The sequence below is a fragment of the Phyllostomus discolor genome, chromosome 11, assembly GCF_004126475.2.
Source record: "Phyllostomus discolor isolate MPI-MPIP mPhyDis1 chromosome 11, mPhyDis1.pri.v3, whole genome shotgun sequence".
Lineage (NCBI taxonomy): Eukaryota > Metazoa > Chordata > Mammalia > Chiroptera > Phyllostomidae > Phyllostomus > Phyllostomus discolor.
In genome coordinates, this window is record NC_040913.2 from 69,044,442 (window position 1) to 69,064,785 (window position 20,344).

Sequence of the window (20,344 nt, forward strand, 5' to 3'; positions counted from 1 at the left end):
CCAATCTGACCAACAGAGAGAAAAAAGGGAAAAAATGAATAGAGCCTCCATAACATTTGGGACAAGAACAAAAGATCTAATATGCTGTCATCAGAGTCCTACAGGAAAAGAGAAAATGCTAGAAAAAATATTTGATGAAATAATGGCTGAAAATGCCCTAAGTTTGGTGAAAACACACAGCTACAGATTCAAGCCGAGCAAACAGGATAAATCCAAAAATACCCATCCGCAAACACATCAAAATGAAACGATGAAAACTAAAGACAAAATTTTGAAAGTAGCTGAAGAAAAATGATGCCTAACCTACTGATGAAGGAACATTCTAATGACAGTAGATTTCTCACTGGAAACCATAAAGGCTAAAGGAAGTGGCAAAATGTTTTTCAAGAAAGAAGTTGTTTAGGTCCAGAATTCTATATCCAGAGAAACATCCTTCAGGAATGAAAGTGAAATAAAGCCTTTCTCAGATGTAGGAGAACTAAGAGAATTTGCAACAAGCAGACATATTCTAAAAGAATTGCTGAAAGAAATTTCTTCAGATAAAGAGGAAATATCGGAAAGAAACCTGGAAAATCAGGAATGAAAGAATAGCAGAAATGGTATCGGTGTATATATAAAAGACTCCTCTTCTTGAGGAGGGGTGGGCTGGGATGGGAGTAAAAGGCAGAAAACTGTACTTGAACAATTTTTTTAAAAGACTACTCTTTTTGAGTTCTTTAAAACAATGTTTGCCCCTGACCAGGTAGCTCACTTGGTTGGAGCATTGTCCTGTACACCAAAAGGTTGTAGGTTTGATTTCTGGTCAGGACAAATACCTAGGCTGCAGGTCTGACCCCCAGTCAGCACTCATAAGGGAGGCAACCAATCAGTGTTTCTTTCTCTCCCCCTTCCTCTCTCTCTCAAAGCAATACACATGTCCTCAGGTGAGGATTAAAAACAATGTTTGGTGGTCGAATGCAGAAATTATCAAATTGTCTGATGGATTTTCAGTGTAACTATGTGCATGATGTTCCAGATGGGTCACTTGGAAAACACTGGTTTGCTAAGTTATGCAGATCTCCCAACTGTCGACATATTTAATTATACAGTATCAAAAATGGCCCCCGCTAACATCATCACATTGATTTCATGTGAGAGGTTATAGGTATTAGGAAGCTGTCAGGCTCACTGTGGTAGATTAAAATTTTCAATTGAAATCTCAAATTGTATTATTGGCAAAACACGTAGTTGTTTTCCTTGAAGTGACAGACTAACTTCATTTTTGAGAAAATGAATGCCAGCCATCCAAAGTATGAATGACCACCACTTTTCAGTTGTTCATTCACATAAAAAGGACATTCTATGAAAAGCGGCCACATTTTAACTGTTGGTCCAACGTAAGTTGCCCATTAGGAAATGGTCCTTATTGGGAGTGTCAAAGCCCAGAATCATCATGCATTTAAATCATGGTGCCTCCTTACCCAATGCCATGCTCACTAAGCACCTTCTTGATATATGAATTGCCAATTTGTTTTACTTCAGGCAGAAAATGTCAAGTGGCGCTTGTTAACATTTCTCAATGTAAACTGGTAAACTGCCATTAGGCTTTCTATTGAGGTCTCTGGGAGCTTTGAATCAGCCTGTCTGAATCCAATGGAGACATTAACTAGATAATTTCTAAGAGTAAATACTATCTTATGAAAACTTCTTTATATACTTTTTGTACCTTATGAAACCTTTGGAATTGGAGACCCTTATGACAATTTCAATATAAAAACAGAGATTTTTGCAGCCTGGCTGGCGTGGCTCAGTGGATTGAATGCTGACCTGAAACCTAGAGGTTGCTGGTTCAATTCCCAGTCAGGGCACATGCTTGGGTTTGTGGGCCTGGTCCCTGGTCAGGGAGCCTGCAAGAGGCAACTGATCAGTGTTACTCTAACCCACTGATGTTTCTTTTCTATCCCTCTCTCCCCCTCTAAAAGTAAATAAATAAAACTTAAAAAAAATAAAATCAGAGATTTTTGGAGTCTATAAACAACAAAAACTAACATGTTAAAAATAACATGCCACATATTTTTCTCCAGAAATTATTAAAATATTTTTTTCTGAATTCTTGAGGATAACTTTTCTACTCTACATAATTTTAGTTGCAGTGTGCTTTGAACACTGAACAAAAATTCTTTACTGATGAAGTGAGATTTAATTATATGCAGGCAGAGAACTAGCTTGTTTAACACTCCAACTTCTTCCTAGCATGTCTTCCTGAACTACAGGAGCTGGACAGCTATAAACTACATTCCCCAGATTACTTTATAATTATGAGTTCTACATGTCATTTAGATTCTCTCCAATCAGATGCACTAGAGGGAGCCTTTAATTGGGAGCTCCATTGCACAGGAAGGGAAGCTGATGTGCTCGCACGAAACGTGGCACAGGAGGATAGGCCCATTCAGCAGGTCCTGACCCCAGCACAGACAACAGCGAGTTGATGGGCCAGTTCTGTAGTACGGCTTTGGGATGAATCACTTCTGGGAGGGTCGGGTGGTCACTCTATGAGCTAGCTATATACCTTAATACACTCTTTGGGTTTAAACTTCCTTTAGTGGACTTTGTTACATGTAGTCAACTGACCAATTCAAGCTGTAATAACATTTCCCTTAATGTAATCATGTTTCTGGTTTCTACAACTTTATATCAATATTTTCTTCCTCAACTGCTTTTCTAAGCTGAGATGTCCCTTGAATGCAGTTAAATGTTATTTAAAAAAATCAAAATACTATGGCATTGTTTTAGGATACATCTATAATTTTATTACAAAACCATTCTTTTGGCATTAGTTGGTTACAGTGACAGCGATACTGTGAGTGTGGCATAACAGCTCTAATGTAACAGTTTCATTCCTTGCTTCCTGAACCGGAATTGAAGTTATGTCATATCCGTTACATACCAGTTATCTGCAGTCATCAATGCTGCAAATCCTGATGCGTACACCATTTAAGGAGCTGATACTAAGGGATTAGAGTAAATATTGATGAGACTATAAAAGTTCCTTTATGTGACTTTGTTTCTTCTCCCTCCCCCCAAATTACTTTGCTTTAAAGGAATCAAATGACTTAGAGCTAGTATGAATAGCAGCAGCACCCAGGGAATATTACACTTAGTTCTTGTTAAAAAGCAATACCTGTGCAAGTTTTACACCACAGGCAAAAGGAATGCTCGCTCTAGTTTTAAACTCCTGCATTAGAGTCTCTTAAAAAAATAAAAGCATTCTATGAAGTTCTTCTAGATGGTGTTATTGCTGTACATTTGTTGGTGGGTCACTTTCTGTGCTGTGTTTGCTTTGAAGAGATCTCCCGATATATCTCCAATATTCCTTTCTTATAGTGTCCTTTTCTTTAGCTAGGATTTCACATAACTAAAAATGAAAAACAAAAAAATCATTAAAGAAAATGCGTAATTCAATCTTTAGGGTGAATGCTTCTGAACTAACACAGTTCAACTCAGATGGTGTTCAGATGAGACACACCCCAAGAGTCATAAACCAGGTTCACTCGTGACGTGGGCGGTGCCCTAAGCAGAAGAAATAGTCCTGCAATGAATTCTGAGTGACCGTGTTGAAAGTGGCATGAATGTTAGCACTGGGCAGACCCCGTTCTGAGAACCCAAAAATAAAAGCGCCGAGTTCCACCGGCTTACCTCTAATGCTTTACTAAGAATGTCCTCCTTGTTGTCACATTGGTTTTCTAGCATATCTTCATAGATATCCACAAGAAAGGCAATTAGGTAGGGGGAACTGTGACTTGGTTGCAAATCAAGTAACTGATTTAATAGATTGGGATATTTGGAAAGACCACGATCCTGCAAAATCCTAAAAAAAAAAAAAGGTTATTCTAAATTTTGAGAACAAAAATAGTAGAGAGATCAAGAAATATCCCCTGAGAAATAAACAAAAAAAGGAGACTTATTTCGAATGAGGCTGAAGCTAAATGAACATTTTAAATTATATGTGAGCTTTCTCATCATAATTCAGAGCTGAGTAAAATCAATTTGAAAAAATTATGAAGTTTAGGCCCTAGCTGGTATGGCTCAGTGGAGTGAGAGCCAGCTTACAAACCAAAGGGTTGCTGGTTCAATTCCCAGTCAGGGGACATGCCTGGGCTACAGGCCAGGTCCTCAGCAGAGGATGCAATGTGAGAGGCAACCACACATTAATGTTTTTCGCCCTTTTTTTTCTCCTTTCCCCTCTAAAAATAAACAAATAAAATCTTAAAAAAAAAAGAATAATGAAGTTTAAAAGTGATCATTTATAACTGAAACTGCAACACATACAATTAAAGTAAAAAATAAATCATCTTCTTAAAATTGAAAAGTGGAGGAAAACACAGACAGATGTTTCTGTTTCTTCATCACATGGTTCCTTATCTGTTCGGCTGTCCAGATACTAGAGAAGCCTACCCTGGCCACACCCCTCAGTGTGACTGGGCTCTGTATCTGGGCTCTTTGAGACCTCTCGGTTTGACAAGGAAACTGGTCATGTCAGTTGCCATGCGAGTGAAACCATGTCAGTTTAACAAGTGAGACTTGTAACAGGAGATCTCTAGAAGTAAAAACAGAAAGGCTGGCAATCTGACTGTAAGCAGCAGGCCTTGCCTTACTGTGTTCCTGAGCTGAACATAAACTGAGTGTGTGTATCCCACTCTCTGACAAAAAGATGGAAGGATTCATGAATACAATTATAACTGTATTACTGTTTACTCACGGACTACCCTGCACTGGTATGTGCTTGGGAGGTGAAGAGGAGGGTAGAGGGCACTGTTCTTGGTGTTACCATAACACACTTCTGCTCTCAGAGAAATACAGAAAATTCTTTAGTGCCCTTTTGGGATCTGATTATTGAAAGTATTCCATGATGCATCATATTAACAGACTGTATTATATATAAAAGAAGCAAAAACTACCTCTTACCCTTTCAAATAGTTCCATGCACTTTCATTATGTGGTACTAGTTTGATCATTTCCAGAGTGTACCTGTAAGAAAAAAAAAACAAGTAAATATGTATATAATTTAAAGAGCAATGCAATAATTACAAACAGTTTTATAAGAGTGTGGCACAGCTCAGGTTTGTGCTTTCATTTCTCTCAGTGGACTTTGGTATCATTCTGGGTCTTACCTAAACCTCTCTAGTCTCCAGCTATCGACTCTTAGTTACACAGTTCTTCCCTATTATAGATTTGTATCCAGTTCTGGGGAAGGACACTTAATATGAAGTCTCAATTCACAACAGAAAAAGAAATTAATGGGGGAGATTTCCTTTAATTTAGGCTTTTCCTCTGAAGGAAATGTCGGCTAAAACAAGATTTTCCTTTTTACTGCTAAAACAATCTTGGGGGAAAAGTCCAAGATACACTGATGGCTGTCAAAGTCATTGATAAAGGAGAACTACATAACCTTAGGCACTATAATAAAAAATAGACACCATGGAAATTATATAGACAATGAATAAAAATAAGAAATCAACACAAATGTATATATATTTTTTAATTCTCACTTGAGGATATGTTTATTGATTTTAGAGACAGGAAATGGGGACAGAGAGAAACATCAATCAGTTGCCTTCCATCCGTGTCCCGAATGGGACTGTTCCACAACCTAGGTATGTGCCCTGACCGGAGATCGAACCTGCAGCCTGTTGGTGTATGGGATGACACTTCAGCCAACTGAACCACCCAGTCAGGGCACAAATGTACATTTCTTATATTCCAAAGCAAGGTTACTAGCAAACAATGATGTGATTCCCAGTCAAAATGGATATTCCCTATTTTCTCTTCCCCTGAACCAGATTATTATTAAGTATAATTCTGATCCAGTTACAAAAAAATCCAATAAAGTTACAGAACATTGCTTCACTATATACTTGCTCAAATAAGTAAGACACCAACTAAAGTTTGGTAATCTTGGTTTTGTTGCAGTGCTGATACAAGAGCATTTTTTCCTTTGGAGAGAACAGTAATAAACTGATTCAGCATTATTAAAAGTTTTGTTCCCAATTATTTTTATATGACCTAGAGTTTTCAATTATTTGTAAAACCATGTTCCTGCAGGTATTAACTAGTCCCTTCAGAAGATTCTCAGTTTCATTTTGGCAAATCTAAAAAATTCATTTACGCACATGCACTCAAGCATTATCCATTTTAATGGCTGAAAAACAGACTTGGATGTCAGAAGGCCTGGCATCAATCCTAGCCTCATCAGTTACTATCCACGTGCCCTATGCACATTGCAGAACTACTCTGAGTCTCAAGTTCTTCTCAGGTATCTCAGTGCTTTGAGAATTAAATCAGATTTCCTGGCATATAGTAAATGATTGATAAATGGCAACTATTATTAATAATGCTACTAGATTATATACTCAAATGGACACATGACCATGATGTATTTAATAAAAAAAGCAATGTGTATAGAATCACCCCGGCTGCTGGGCATGTCTGCAAATGTATTTGTGAGGCTTGGAAGACATTCACACTACTTGTAGCTCACTCTGAAGAATGGAATATGGGAAGAGGGAGAATAAGAGATTTTGATGTTTTATTTTAAACAAGTCAGTACAATTCCCCCCATAATTAAACTACATTACTTTTAGAGTAAAAGGAAGAAAACTACAGAAAATAATCAGCTATATTTGTTTGTATTCTTAAGAGTTAAAAATTTTATTAACTAAATTCTAGATAACTGCTTCTCTTAGCATTTTAATTATTTCTTGTACCTACCTATCTGAAGGGTATAATAAACCTTAAGCATAAAAAAACCTTAGATACTTGCCTGATTATTTTTTAAATAGTTTTGTTTTTTAACTTTTAAAAAATATTTTATTTATTTATTTTTAGACAGAAGGGAAGGGAGGGAGAAAGAGAGAGAAACATCAATGTGTGGTTGCTTCTCATGTGGCCCCCACTGGAGACCTGGCCCACAACCCAGGCATGGGCCCCGACTGGGAATTGAACCTGCGATGCCTTGGTTTGCAGACAGGCACTCAATTCACTAAGCCACACCAGCCAGGGCAATTATTTTTATTTCTATTTGGTAACAGAAATCCAGTGATCTGCCTTTAAAGGCTATGAGAGAAGTCTGATTTTCCAAACTGTTCATATTCAATTTTTAACTATCTTATTAGGCCTAACCTAATGTAGTGGGCTACAGTAAATAAGAAATATATAATATTTTGAAATCCCTAATTATTAATTGGGTTAATTCCAGGCAGAATAACCTGAAGCATTCTACCTTTGGCAAGGAAGTCACTGAACTTTTTGAAGGATGGTGCCTTGCTTTCCTTCAGTGCACTTCCCCCTGCCCCAATCCTCACAACAGAACACCAAGTACCAAAGAAAAAACAGAGCTGTTAGGTAACTTTTATAACTAAATTATGACTATGGTCTCAGGAGGCTATAAAAACAAATACATTCAAATCTAAAACAGCCCACTGAAACAAAATAGACAAAAGTCAGAAAGAGGTGGCTATTGATGTTTATGTGTATAATACATAAATTCATGCCAATTCAGAAATTTTCTAGCTCTCACAGCAGCTGCAGGCTTGGAGAGTGGCAGTTTTCAACTGAGGCTGGTTATGCTCCTGAGGGCACATCTGGCACAACTATGGGCAAGGGTTACTGCTGATAGATGTTCTCAACTTACAGGGGTATGTCCTGATAAACCCATCGTAAACTGAAAATACTTAAGTCGAAAATGCACTTAATACATCCACCCTACAGAAGTTCAGAGCTTAGACTGGCTGGTTTCTAGTGAACGTGTATTACTTTTGCAACATCTTAAAGTCAGAAAATCTTCAGTCAAACCATTTGAAGTCGAGGACTGTCTGTACAGGCCATACAGGCCAAGAATGCTGCTGAACACACTACGACGCGCAGGACAGCCCCCTGCAACAAAGATCATCTGGCCTCCAACCCTGCACTAGAATAACATGGCTGTTATACAAAAGAATTTTATAAGATAGTTTTAAAATAAAGCTTCCTGGGACACTAGGAAATCTGATTTCTTCTTAAGCTGTAGTTGCAACACTTCAAGAAAGTTAAGACACTAAAAGTAGAGGTACACTATAATACATATTTGTAAATTTACTATTTCATCTAAGTATTCTGTCCTATTAGTTCCATGAGGGTAGAACTGGGGGGCAGTCTTGATCTTTGCTGTATCCCCAATACCTGACATATGGAAGGCAAACAAATATTCTTTCAATGAGTGAGCAAGTGAAGGAGATTACTAACTGGACTTCTCTTTCCAATACAGCACGATCATTGTAACCAGTGGTGTTAGAAATTACAAAGTATCTTTGGTTCCAGACAGAATTATTTCTCACATCCTCTTTAAGAAGTTGGTCTACATATTGCAGCTCATTATCCCAAAGTTTAAATTCCTAAAAGAAAATAAAAGGTAAAATATCCAATTAGAAACATACCATTATTTATAAACAATAACTAAATCAAACTTCAGCAAAGCTAAGTAGAGTGAACAGAAGGTGCCGGACTCTGCACACACCTGGAGGAGGACGGCAGGTGCCAGTCAAGCACATGCAGTGGGAAAGGAAGCACTCAAGGACAAGGGAATGGTCACGAGGAAGGGAAAGAATCAGGAAGAGTGAGCAGCTAAAGTGGCCTGGAATTCAGCACCATCTTCCTAGCTAGGGGCAATTTAGATAACAGGAGGCATGTTATACTACGTGAGCCAAGAATTTTTGTAAAGAACTAAATCAAAAGCAAAACAAAGCATATTTAGCTAAATGTTTATGTATTGTTATGGTGAAATTTAGAAGGGAAAAACAAACTTATAAGAAAATTATTAACTCTAGCATATTAATTTGATGCAATTTAACATTAATGTGTAATATTAAAGGGGTTATGAATGAATAAAATGCATATATATGACAAAATTACATTAAAATACATGTAGAGAAATATACACAATTAGATTTAGGCATAAGTTTTTTGTATTATAAAGCTGTTTTAATTTTTTAAATTATGGTTCAATGAAGCCAATTTGAAAAAAGAGTAGCATGACCAAGACTTACAAATGCTGAAAAAGTCAGGGACATTAACTATGAAAAAGCTAGTGGAGTTATATTTCTTATTGATAACAAAAGAGAAGAATTTCATAAAAAACAAAAATACTGAATACCTTTAGAAAGGTATTTTTTAAATAACTTTATTCAAAGTTGGAAAAGTTTAAAATTTTAAATTAAAAAATTGATTAAACACTCTTGGTATGATGAATACTGCAGAAAGTAGCAATTACTGGAAGAAAATCCATAGTAAACAACAGCAGAATTGTTTGGTAGAATAAATTAGATGCCCAGAGTGGGAGTCATAACCATTCTCTTCTATTCAAGATTTAACATAAAATTTTAACAAGTGAACAGAAATAAAATATATCTTACAGTAAAATCATATTCCAAAATTTATATATGCAAAAATTTTAGTGTATACTATGCCCTTGTTCATAAAAATCACACAGTTATATTAAAAAATTATAAGTCTTTTTAAAATTCAGTTTGTTGGCAAATTTGATCTGAAAATAGTAAATAGTACTATTCTTCTTTAATATGAAGCTACTCACCAACATATCTCAAGAGATTATAAAGGTTAACCAACGTGAAGGATGCCAGATAATCTTAATGTATCTTAATTATGATATTATTATTTTTAAAGATTTTATTTATCTATTTCCAGACAGAGGGGAAGGGAGAGAGAAAGAGGAAAGAAACATCAATGTGTGGTTGCTTCTCGTGTGCCCCCTCCTGGGGCCCTGGCCTGAGACTCAGGCATGTATACTGACTGGGAATCAAACCAGCAACCCCTTGGTTTACAGGCCAGTGCTCAATCCACTGAGCCACACCAGTCAGGGCTTAATTAGTATTAATAATTATATATACATTGTGTGTAATGTCTATATGTGTGTTTCAGTTCAGAAGTATACTTACAATTTAATACTAATTTTAATAATTTAATTCAATTAAAAAATAATAATCTCAAAACACTGTAACAAGAAAGCCAATACCTGAATAACCCACTGTCGATGTTGCCAGGCATGATAATTTTTTGCATCCTGATTGAGAATATCAGCAATAAACTCAAGCTCCTGAGACGGATCTTTGAGCCATTCCACTAACACTCGCCTGTGATGCCTAAAGACGGATGAAGGGAAAAAAGGTTTGTGTTAATTTACCCAGAGCTAAAGTATCGGCTGCATGTGCTGTGCCGGGTGATGGAAAGAGAAACAGATATTCAGCTCTGATTCTCAAGACTACTGGGAAAAAAGGTAACACAAAAAAAAAACACTAAGAGAAAAAAAATTTCAGAACGCTAAGTTGAAAAACATAAAATAGTGATTTGTGATTTTTGTGTAAAATGAAATCAAATAGTTTATGGCTTAAAGAAGGTTTATTTCAAGCTAAATCTGGAAGCATAGTAGTATTCTGACAACCATAAAACTGTCAAAAATTTTGGGAACATTCCCAGATGGCATAATGACACTACAGGAAATGTAATACCGTTTTATCAAGTTTGGAAGCTCCTGTGATTATAAATAGGCTGTCAGTTTTCCCAAAGTCAGTCCAAAGTGTCACCATGCAAGCAAATAAATGCTCATTTCAGCAGTTCGTGGGCAGAACTGAATTTATTTCTATTCTGACAAGTAACTATGATAAACTAAAAATTCATCAAGAGCAGTTTTCCACGTTGGAAAAACAAAACAGAAAAACATACCCCTGGCTCGCTAGATGCTATGTCTTCTTTTTGCAATAGCCAACCCTCATCTCCCATAGTGATTCAACCACTTACGTGGCTTCTTTCCTCTTCCCACCACGTCCCTGCTGCCCACCCAGGCACCAGCCCACCCCGGCAGGAGGACTGCTCATGCCAAGGTCTCTCACTAGCACCCACCGAATTAACAAATCTGCTAGTCAATTTCTAGTCCTTACTTCCCTTGACCTCTCCGCAGTAGCTGATATTGTCATCCACTCCTTTCTTCCTAAAACTCTTTCCCCTCTTGGTTTCTGTGGTGACACTAATGACACTAATTTTTGGTTTCCTTCCTCAGTCATCCTGGAACACTTCTTAAGTGATAGTATTCACTCACCAGTGCTCTATCCTCAACCGTCTCCTCTAACTCTTCCTAACCATCCTCACCCACAGCTATAATTTCAACTCCACATGAGCATTTTTGAACTGTGTGCTGGACCACTCCACACAGGATTTCCCTAAGTGCAGCAAACTCCATCTGTCCAATACTGAATCCATCCTTCTTCCCCACAAACGTGCTGCTTTGTCTCCCGAGTTCCCATCGTGGCTGGCACCACCATTCACCCAGTGGTCAAGCCAAATATATAGACGTCATTGTTCTCTATCACTCCTCCAATAAATTAAATTTCAAAACCTGTTGCTTCGGTCCCCAAAGGCTCTCTCAAATGTATCCTTGTCTTTCCTATACCCACCAACACTCTCTCCTGGCCCGTACCAGTGCGATGGCCGACCGGATGGCAAACGTAGTCCTTTTGTGCTCCGCCCTGCTGTCAGGGTAAGACTTCTAAGACACAAACCTAATCATTTTACTTCCTTAATTAAAATTTGTCAATAACTCTCCACTGCCACTACGATCAAGTACACACTCCTTATCAATGTTCACAAGGCTCTTTGTGATTTTATCCCATCACTCCAAAATTTACTCTAATCACATAATTCCCCGATACATCATGCTCTCTTTCATGCATCTCCCTGGAATATTTTCATTGCCTCAGAGGTCCGTCCTCTGAGAAATCATCCTTAAATCTCAGGCATAAAGTATAGACACGTGTGTCGGTCATGACATTGAAAAAAATAAGATGATGGTTAAGTCCTGCATTATGAACAGGCAGGGAGTGGCACAGAAATGGAGACAGAGCTTGATGATACCATGTTGCTGCTTCTACTACACTAGCTTCACCACCACCATCTTGTCATCTTCCTCCTCTGCCAGCACCTCGACCACCCGACCACCACTCCACCCCTTCCTCCCCCCGCCCCCGCACCACATGATAGCAGCCACAGCAGCTTCCATTCATGGAGTGCTCCCTATAACCCAGGTACTGTTGAAACTCTTTATTTCTCTGTCCTCTTGCTCTGTAATTTTTTTCCCCATTGTGTTCTGTTCCCCTGCCCTGCCCCCACCCCAAAATAATACATACTCTGGTCTACGATAACTTAGGGGCTTAATTTCTAGAACAAATACACTCTGTGAAAAACCACCATTACACTTTTCATATTGCACTATAAAACAACTGGTTTGGTTATTCACTTTTCCTTTTAGATTGTATCTTTTTCACCTTTGTGTCTCCAGCATCAGTATAAATATTTTGAATAAACAAATGAATACAAGGTCAAATACCAGAAAGTAATTTTTTAGTACATTGGAAACATTTAAGTTTTTTACTCAAACTTTTTTCTGACTCTAGCAATATTACATGCTAATGTTGATATTCTAAATAGTGGATACACTTGAGTGTTAACTACGGGTCAGGCACCACTTCAAGCACTACACACAACTGTCTCCTTTAGTCCTCCCAACAACCCTATGGGACAGGTAACATTAGCACCAATGCAAAGTACTAAAATTGTAAAGAAACAAAAATCCCCTATAATCTCATGATGAGATTATACCCAGAAACTATTAGCACAGTAACATGTTTCCTTCCTATTTCCATCTTACCAAACTTGATAGTTTTTGGGCTGCTCTTCAATTATTGCAGTGATGTAGTTCATTTCCTCATGCAGATCCTTTTGAAGTGACTTTAAGAGAACTCTCCGGAAATGCCTACAACAAATATCAAGCATTCAAAGTCTCATTACTCCACATAAATTGTCTGCCACAGTATCAAATAAAGTTGCAAAACAACAACATAATTATACATTTTTTTTGTGGTTGTCCAAACTCATACAACTATCTGGTGACTAGAATAATCTAGCATTTAAAAATATATATTTTTTTACCTTCACTAGTGTGGCTCAGTGGATTGAGTGCTGGCCTAAAAACCAAAAGGTCACCAGTTCGATTCCCAGTCAAGGCACATGCCTGGGCTGTGGGCCAGGTCCCCAGCAGGGGGTGTGCAACAGGCAACAGATCAATGTATCTCTCCCACATCAATATTTCTCTCCCTCTCTTTCTCCCACCCTTCCCCTCTCTAAAAATAAACAAATAAAATCTTAAAAAAAAAGGATAAAAATATATTTTTTTCTTCCAATCTCCCTAATCCCTCTCCTTCGGCAACCACAGTTTGTTCTTTATAACTATGGGTCTGTTTCTGTTCTGTTTCATTTATTCATTTATTTTGGTCTTTTAGATTCCACATACACATAAAATCATATGGTATTTGCCTTTGTCTGACTTATTTCACTTAGCATAATATTCTCCATGTCCACCCATATCATCACAAATAGCAAGATTTCGTTCTTTTTTAATTGCCACATGATATTGCATTGTTGGAAAAGAGTGGGACAAAAGTAGATTTACAGCTGTAATATAATAATTAATAAATAATAATGCAAAACTAAACTGTTCTGCATCCTCAAAACTGTAAGCCTGCTTCTGCCCGTGCCTATGTGTGCACCCCGTCTTTATCTGTCACCCGTATCTCGGCTGCTCCGGGTCACGCTGCCATGATCACAGGAGTGCAAGCAACCTTTCAAGTTGGTGTTTTTGTTTTCTTCACATAAATACCCAGAAGTGGAATCGCTACATCATATGGCAGCTCTGTTGTTAATTTTCTGAAGAACTTTTATACCATTTCCCATAAGAATAAAGCATTTTGAAGTAGAAATAGCAAAAGACAATAAGTGTGAAATGTTAAGATAAGACAACCAACTAATGATTATTTTCAGGTAAGTAATACCCTGTGGCTACCCGTGGTGTACTACACAAGAATTGAAAACATCTCTTTCCCTGTACAGTACAGCTTGTTCATTTAGATAACTATTTATGTAATAAATTAATTCCATTACGAACATTTTCACATGTTTCACTTTTAAAACTACTATGAAAATGATACTTATAAATAAAAGAAGTGTAGTGGAGAGTAAACTCTATTTCTCCCACAGAAGGAATAAATAATGTCTAAAATGATAAAAATAACAATTAAGCATATTATTTAGAATACACAGTTTAATTCAAGAAAGAACGGCCAGGAGTTACTGCCTTTAGGGAGTGGGACTCTGGCAGATGGAAAGAGTGCGGCAGAAGTCGCTATTTCTCATTCAGTCTCTGACTTCGAAACTGATGTGAATTATTTTGATAAAAATTAGAGTTAAGGAAAAGAAAAGCCATTCAAAGTAAAACACAAGACATTCAAACAAGAAATGTTAATAATGTGTATTACTCACCATACTGTATAATTGGCTGCATTTAATTCAATAGCATCTCCGGTTAGTTTAAAAGCTCGTTCACTTCTTTCATCACGCTGCAGAACGGCCCGGAAATAATCATAAACATCTCTAACTGTAAATAGCACAAAACTGCATTAGGACTATCTTTCTTTTTCTTTTTCCTTAAGATTTTATTTATTTTGGCCCTGGCTGGCGTAGCTCAGTGGATTGAGCACAGGCTGGGAACCAAAGTGTCCCAGGTTCGATTCCCAGCCAGGGTACATTCCTGGGTTGCAGGCCATAACCCCCAGCAACCGCACATTGATGTCTCTCTCTCTCTCTCCCCCTCCCTCCCTCCCTTCCCTCTCTAAAATAAATAAATAAATAAAATCTTAAAAAAAAAAGATTTTATTTATTTTTAGAGAGAGGAGAAGGAAGGGAGGAAAGGGAGAGAAACATTAGTGTGTGGTTGCCTCTTGTGCACCCCCTACTGGGGATCCTGCCTGAAACTAGGCACATACCCTGACTGGGAACTGAACCAGGTCACAGGCCAGCACTCAATTTGTTCAGCCACATCATCCAGGGCTATCTTCCTTCTTTAAAACTACCATTAGAATATGTTGTTACATCTTATAAGGAAAGCTACTTTATTGCATTATTTAGAATAGCTATTTTCGGTCAGTAGGCTAAGGCACACTGGTCTGCCATAAGACTTTTTAAAACACGCAATAACTGACTAAGTCAGAGGCACTGAGTTTTGCCTTAGACTATTAATACATAAATAAATATGTAAATAACAACAACCAACACAACAACAGCTGTCAGATGTGAATGAATCAAAATTATACCTACTTTTTCAGATCAGCAAAAAATATACTTTTTAGTGTGCCACAGAATTTCAGTTTATGTGTGACATGAGATGAAAAAGGTTGAAAATCGCCGATTTTGAACAATAAGCAAAAGCAAATCAAATGACTGTGTGAATGCCACCATGATAATACATTAGTGTCCCAGCCACAAATTTCTAAAACTTGTGCCTTTTTAACTGAACATTGTTTCTGAGATCTGCCCATGTTTTAACAGGTCTAGATCCTCTTAATACTTATGCAGTATTAAATTGCATGACAATGATATACTTCATTTACCCATTCTCCAAAACATGGATATATGGGAGGTATAGAGGTACGCAGAGGTTAAATATTAAATAACTTGTTCAGGGTTATAGAGCCAATAAAATGAAGTGAGAATTTGAACCAGCTGGTCTGACTCTGAAGCATGTACTCTTAACTTCCTAGTATGTGTCTTCTGGTGCCATATGCCAGAGTGAACCAAGACCGTATCGCAGAGGCAGCACTTCAAGGTAGCTTTACCAGATATACCACACTGCTTTCCAAAATGGCTAAAATATGAAAACTACCATCAGAAATGTATGTACCTATTCACATGTCCTAATACCTGAGATCACAGTTTTACTCTTCCATTTAATTTATGGGTAGAAAATGACATTCCCATTTTAATGTGCATATCTCATGCCTAGTGATAATGGATTTCCCCCCAATTAATAGATAATGAAATTTTCTCTTCTGTGAGTCATCAGTTCATATGCTTTCTCCATTTTTTGGAAGATTTTATTTCTTTATTTTTAGAGGGGAAAGGAACGAGAAACAGAGGGAGAGAAACATCAATATGTGGTTGCCTCCTGTGCAGCCCCCACTGAGGACCTGGCCTGCAACCCAGGAACGTGCCCCGACTGGGAATCGAACCAAGGAACCCCTGGTTTGCAGGCCAGCACTCAATCCACTGAGCCACACCAGCCAGGGCCCTTTCTCCATTTTTTTTACTAGTTTGTTTCTTTAACATTTTGTAGGAATTCCTTATAAAGTTCTAAATGATCAATCCTCTATTTTGTATGGCATTTCTTCTCCCACACTGCTCCTTGCTTTTCAACTTGTCATGGTATTATTATTTTTAACCCCAAGAGAAATGTATGACTGTATCAGTTTTCTCTGATATCTTTGTTATAGGTACCTTATGAATCTGAAAAAATTGTGGTTTTCATTTCTCTGATCACCAGTGAGGTTAACATCGTTTTGCAGATACTTGCATTTCTTCTAGTGAATTATATTTTCACATATAACATCTCTCATAGTGTGAAAGTTTTGCATTTTTATATCTTCTGATCTTTTCTTTAATCAATTCTGAGTTTTATATCATGCTTACTTTCTTATTCACCGTAAGAATGAAAGATTATTCTCTAGTACTTGCTCCTAGTATGTTTACGATTTTGTTCTGGAACTTTAATTCATCTATAATTTATTTTCATGTAAGATAGGAGACTGGAGTATAATTTTGCATATTACCAAATGTATAGCAAATGTTACAAAACCATTATCTGATTAATCCACCTTTTTCATATAGGTATGAGATGTTCTTTTTTCCTCAAATATTAAGTTCCCACTTATACTGATGATGAATTTTTAGATTCCTTAGTAATCTATTTCTGTTCCCATTCCAAAAGTTAATTATTTGTGGTAGTATATTTTCATATTTGGTAGGGCAAACCCTCACACCATTATTCTTCCTTTTCAAACATTTCTTGGCATTACCTAATAATCAAGAAAGAAAATAATGCCTTTTGTAACACTGGAATGATCTTGGATAACAAAGCCTTAACTGAAAGAAATATATATATATGCACACACACACAAAACTAGCATTCCATTTCTATTCATTTTTCTTTTCAAGGAGAACAACTAACGATTTATATTTACACAGCCTCCAATTTATAAAGCATTTATTTTTTTCATAGCATTCATTATGAAAAAATCATACTTTGTCAAAGAAAACAATCCATTCATTTTTTTAATCAGTAAATGTGTTCCAACTAAGCCTAACACTCACTGCTAAAATATATTTCAAAATGCTCATGTTTCAGCAACCAAAGTTTATTCTAAATAAAACAGAAAATCATTTATGTTGTAGATTAAATAGTTAATGAAAAACACAATAACACAGTACCTATTATGTATTACAACATTCATTACTTAGATTATGTCTACTCTTTGGAAAAAATAAAACTTTTAACCATGCAAATAAATTACAAAAAAAACACAAAGTTAGCTTATCATAGTCATTTAGATCTTTATTAGACAAAAATCTGTCATCTATCTAGCCATATAGTTGTGAATTTCAATTCAGCTACTAAGCTTGACTTACAGACCTTTTCCCAATAAAAGTAAACTTACATTTTTCACTATAAATGATCTGGACCACTGGATTGGGACCATCATTCTGCGGCACTGGATCTATATCAGCCCATTCTGCTCTGTCTCTGAAATACATTTTTTTTCAGTGATTATATTCAAACACATAAGAAAAAGAACCCCAATGTTTTTAAAAATGGCAACAAATACACTTACATTAATACTAGTAACTTATAAGCATGTTAATGTAACCATGGTTGGATTCTTCATGACCAAGTGTTGCCACTTTCCTTTACATATTAAACTTTAATTTAAAATTTTTATGTAAGAAAAACATGTTTTTGCAGCATTTACACAACAGTTTTAAACTAGAAATCAATCTATTCATTGATGTAATAAGACTCTGGAGTTAGTATTTTAAAAAATTTTGAGTAACAATTTACTAGAATTACTAGGAACTAACATTTTAAAAGCAGAGTAAACATTACTAGTTTATTGTATGCTGGGAGGCGGTCCAAGCAGTGAGGAGACAGCAGGCTCTGGAACCTGACAACTGAGTTGAATATTGGCTCTGTCACTAGCTGTGCAACCTTGAAAAAGTTACTTAACGTCTCTGGGCCTCACTGTCTTCATTTATAAAATGGAGATGATACTATTACCAACCAAACTTAGAAAGCTGTTTGGAGGATTAAGTGAGATAATGTTAAGCACTTAAAATGTGCATAATAATAAGCATATAGTATCTAACAAATAAATAATATTATTATGCTGAAATATTTATATGCTATGTTACAAATACGGCAATGTAGCATGTAATAAATGCATATAGTAAGTATTCAATGAATTATCTCATTATCAATGTTAAAATAACATTACAATCCCAACAATGGGATGCCTACAGACATTTCTGTGTGAACTGCCCAATGTGAACAAATTTGTTTTAAATACTCTTTTACTTATTTTCTTTTCCTTTCACCCAATTTTTTGGTTCTCTGTACTGATCAGCTACTGACAGCAAAGGTTCTGTAGCATCCAGACAACCCTGAAATTGTGTCCACTATACCAGGGAAACAATCACCTGAGGTGTGAGACCTGGAGCCTGGGGAGGGGCCTGAAAAAGGTTAGGCTGTCACTTAGTCACTGGGAAATCAGATATGTCCAAGCAAAGCAGCTGAGTATTTCACAACCCAGGGAGGAGGTTTGAGGGCTATGGAGCCAACCCAACCAAATTAAGTCAGTAAAACATTAACAATAAAACAGTAGAATCTTGATAGTGATTTTCACTCATTCATAAAAACAAGGCAAATAAGCAATCCAATGAGTTTGCCTACTGCAGGAGAAAAACAGTAAGACAAAAGAAAAATAAGACATAAGGGCCTCTCTCTTGTCTCTCTGCAGGTTCAACTGGAGCTAGGGAACCAGCATTATTATAAGAAAACAAAGAGCCGATGAGGGAGGACTGGGTGTTGGCAAAGACAGGGAGAAAAGGCAAGAGTTTCAGCGGTACCCAACACTGCCTACTACACATCACTTGTATTATGCACGAGGTGATGCAGAAATGTATGTAAGAGTTTAAGGAACAAATATCTTTCCATTCTTACAGCCTTAACTAGGTGCCTGGCTGATGATGCTGGATGCTAAGATGTTGAATGAAAATGTCCTAGTCCTTAAAGATCTTACACTAGATCTCTCCATTTCAGCAGAACAAACCATGGGAAGCCCTTACACCTTGTCTTTAAAGTGAACAAATCTGTACCTTATTTAAATCATTATTCCTTGCCAAATTATCCAAATCTGCCCGTCCTTCGGTATACAGTCAAATTATTATCAGGCTATCTTCGTGGGAGTATGAAGCAGAGCGGGAGATTTCTTAAATTCCTGAACCACGACACCTACACAGCCAAAGAGAGTGGTCTCCAGTGTTCTGCGCTGCCTGACGTCCTGCCTCTCCCGTCCCTCGGTGACAGCCTGGGCTCCCGGGAGCGCGAGGGCCGCGGGAGGGCCCTGACCCCGCGGAGCGCGGACCCAGCCGAGCGCGCCCCCTGCCAGCCGGACAGCGAGGCCGCGGAAACTTCGGCGGGACAAGGCGAGGCAGAAGGAGCCGCCCGGGAACCGCAGCCCAGGGGGAGCCCCCGACTTCGAGGGGAGGGGTTCCTAACCCGCGGCCCTGCCATGAGAGTTACCTGTATAGAACATAGGTAGGTGAGTCCAGGCTCAAGAACCCGTCATCCATAGGGGATGCCACCGCTTCTCCGGCCTCAGCTGCCATCACTTCTTGCTGCTGCTGGGGCGGCGGAGGTTGCGGCTGGGGCGGTGGCGGCTCCGGCTGACCCGGCTCGCCGCCTTGCGTAGCCTCGCCGACCCCCTCGGTGGCCGCCATCTCGCCTCGGTCAGCAGCCGAGTCGGCGGCGGAGGCCCCGCCCCTCCACGGGCCCGCCCCTCCCTTTCCCCACCCCCCTCACGAGCTCCCCTTCCGCTTTTCTTGCTTTCCTACCATAGAGATGCGGTCTAGAGCGTCCCGGGCGGGCGCCCTCGCCTTGGCCGACCTTTGGGGGTTCTTGCCTGCGGGCGAGAATGCGCCGCTCTCTTTAGGGGCTCTAGGTTTTCCAACTTTCTGTCTTCCCAAATGCCTGTAGTTGGCCACTGGGGCCTTGCTTAGATCCCCTCAGTACGGGAGATGGCCCTCCTCTCGTTTTGTTCGGAGTCTTAGGAGCCAGGGATAAGAGCCACTGCCCTACAGCTCAAGGCCCAATCACACCTCC

General features: G+C 38.2%; 1 protein-coding gene across 1 annotated transcript; it reads right to left on the bottom strand.

The window, feature by feature from the left end:
• Positions 1-2,613: 2,613 nt before the first annotated feature.
• On the bottom strand, positions 2,614-20,003 carry FNTA (farnesyltransferase, CAAX box, alpha). Its single transcript, XM_028526712.2, has 9 exons — positions 19,766-20,003; positions 17,625-17,710; positions 14,398-14,512; positions 12,731-12,835; positions 10,046-10,172; positions 8,260-8,408; positions 4,945-5,007; positions 3,676-3,847; positions 2,614-3,394 (listed from the first exon to the last, which is right to left on the bottom strand). Exons 1-9 carry the CDS (start codon positions 19,960-19,962, stop codon positions 3,272-3,274), a joined length of 1,137 nt encoding a protein of 378 aa, XP_028382513.1. The 5' UTR covers positions 19,963-20,003; the 3' UTR covers positions 2,614-3,271.
• Positions 20,004-20,344: the final 341 nt, after the last annotated feature.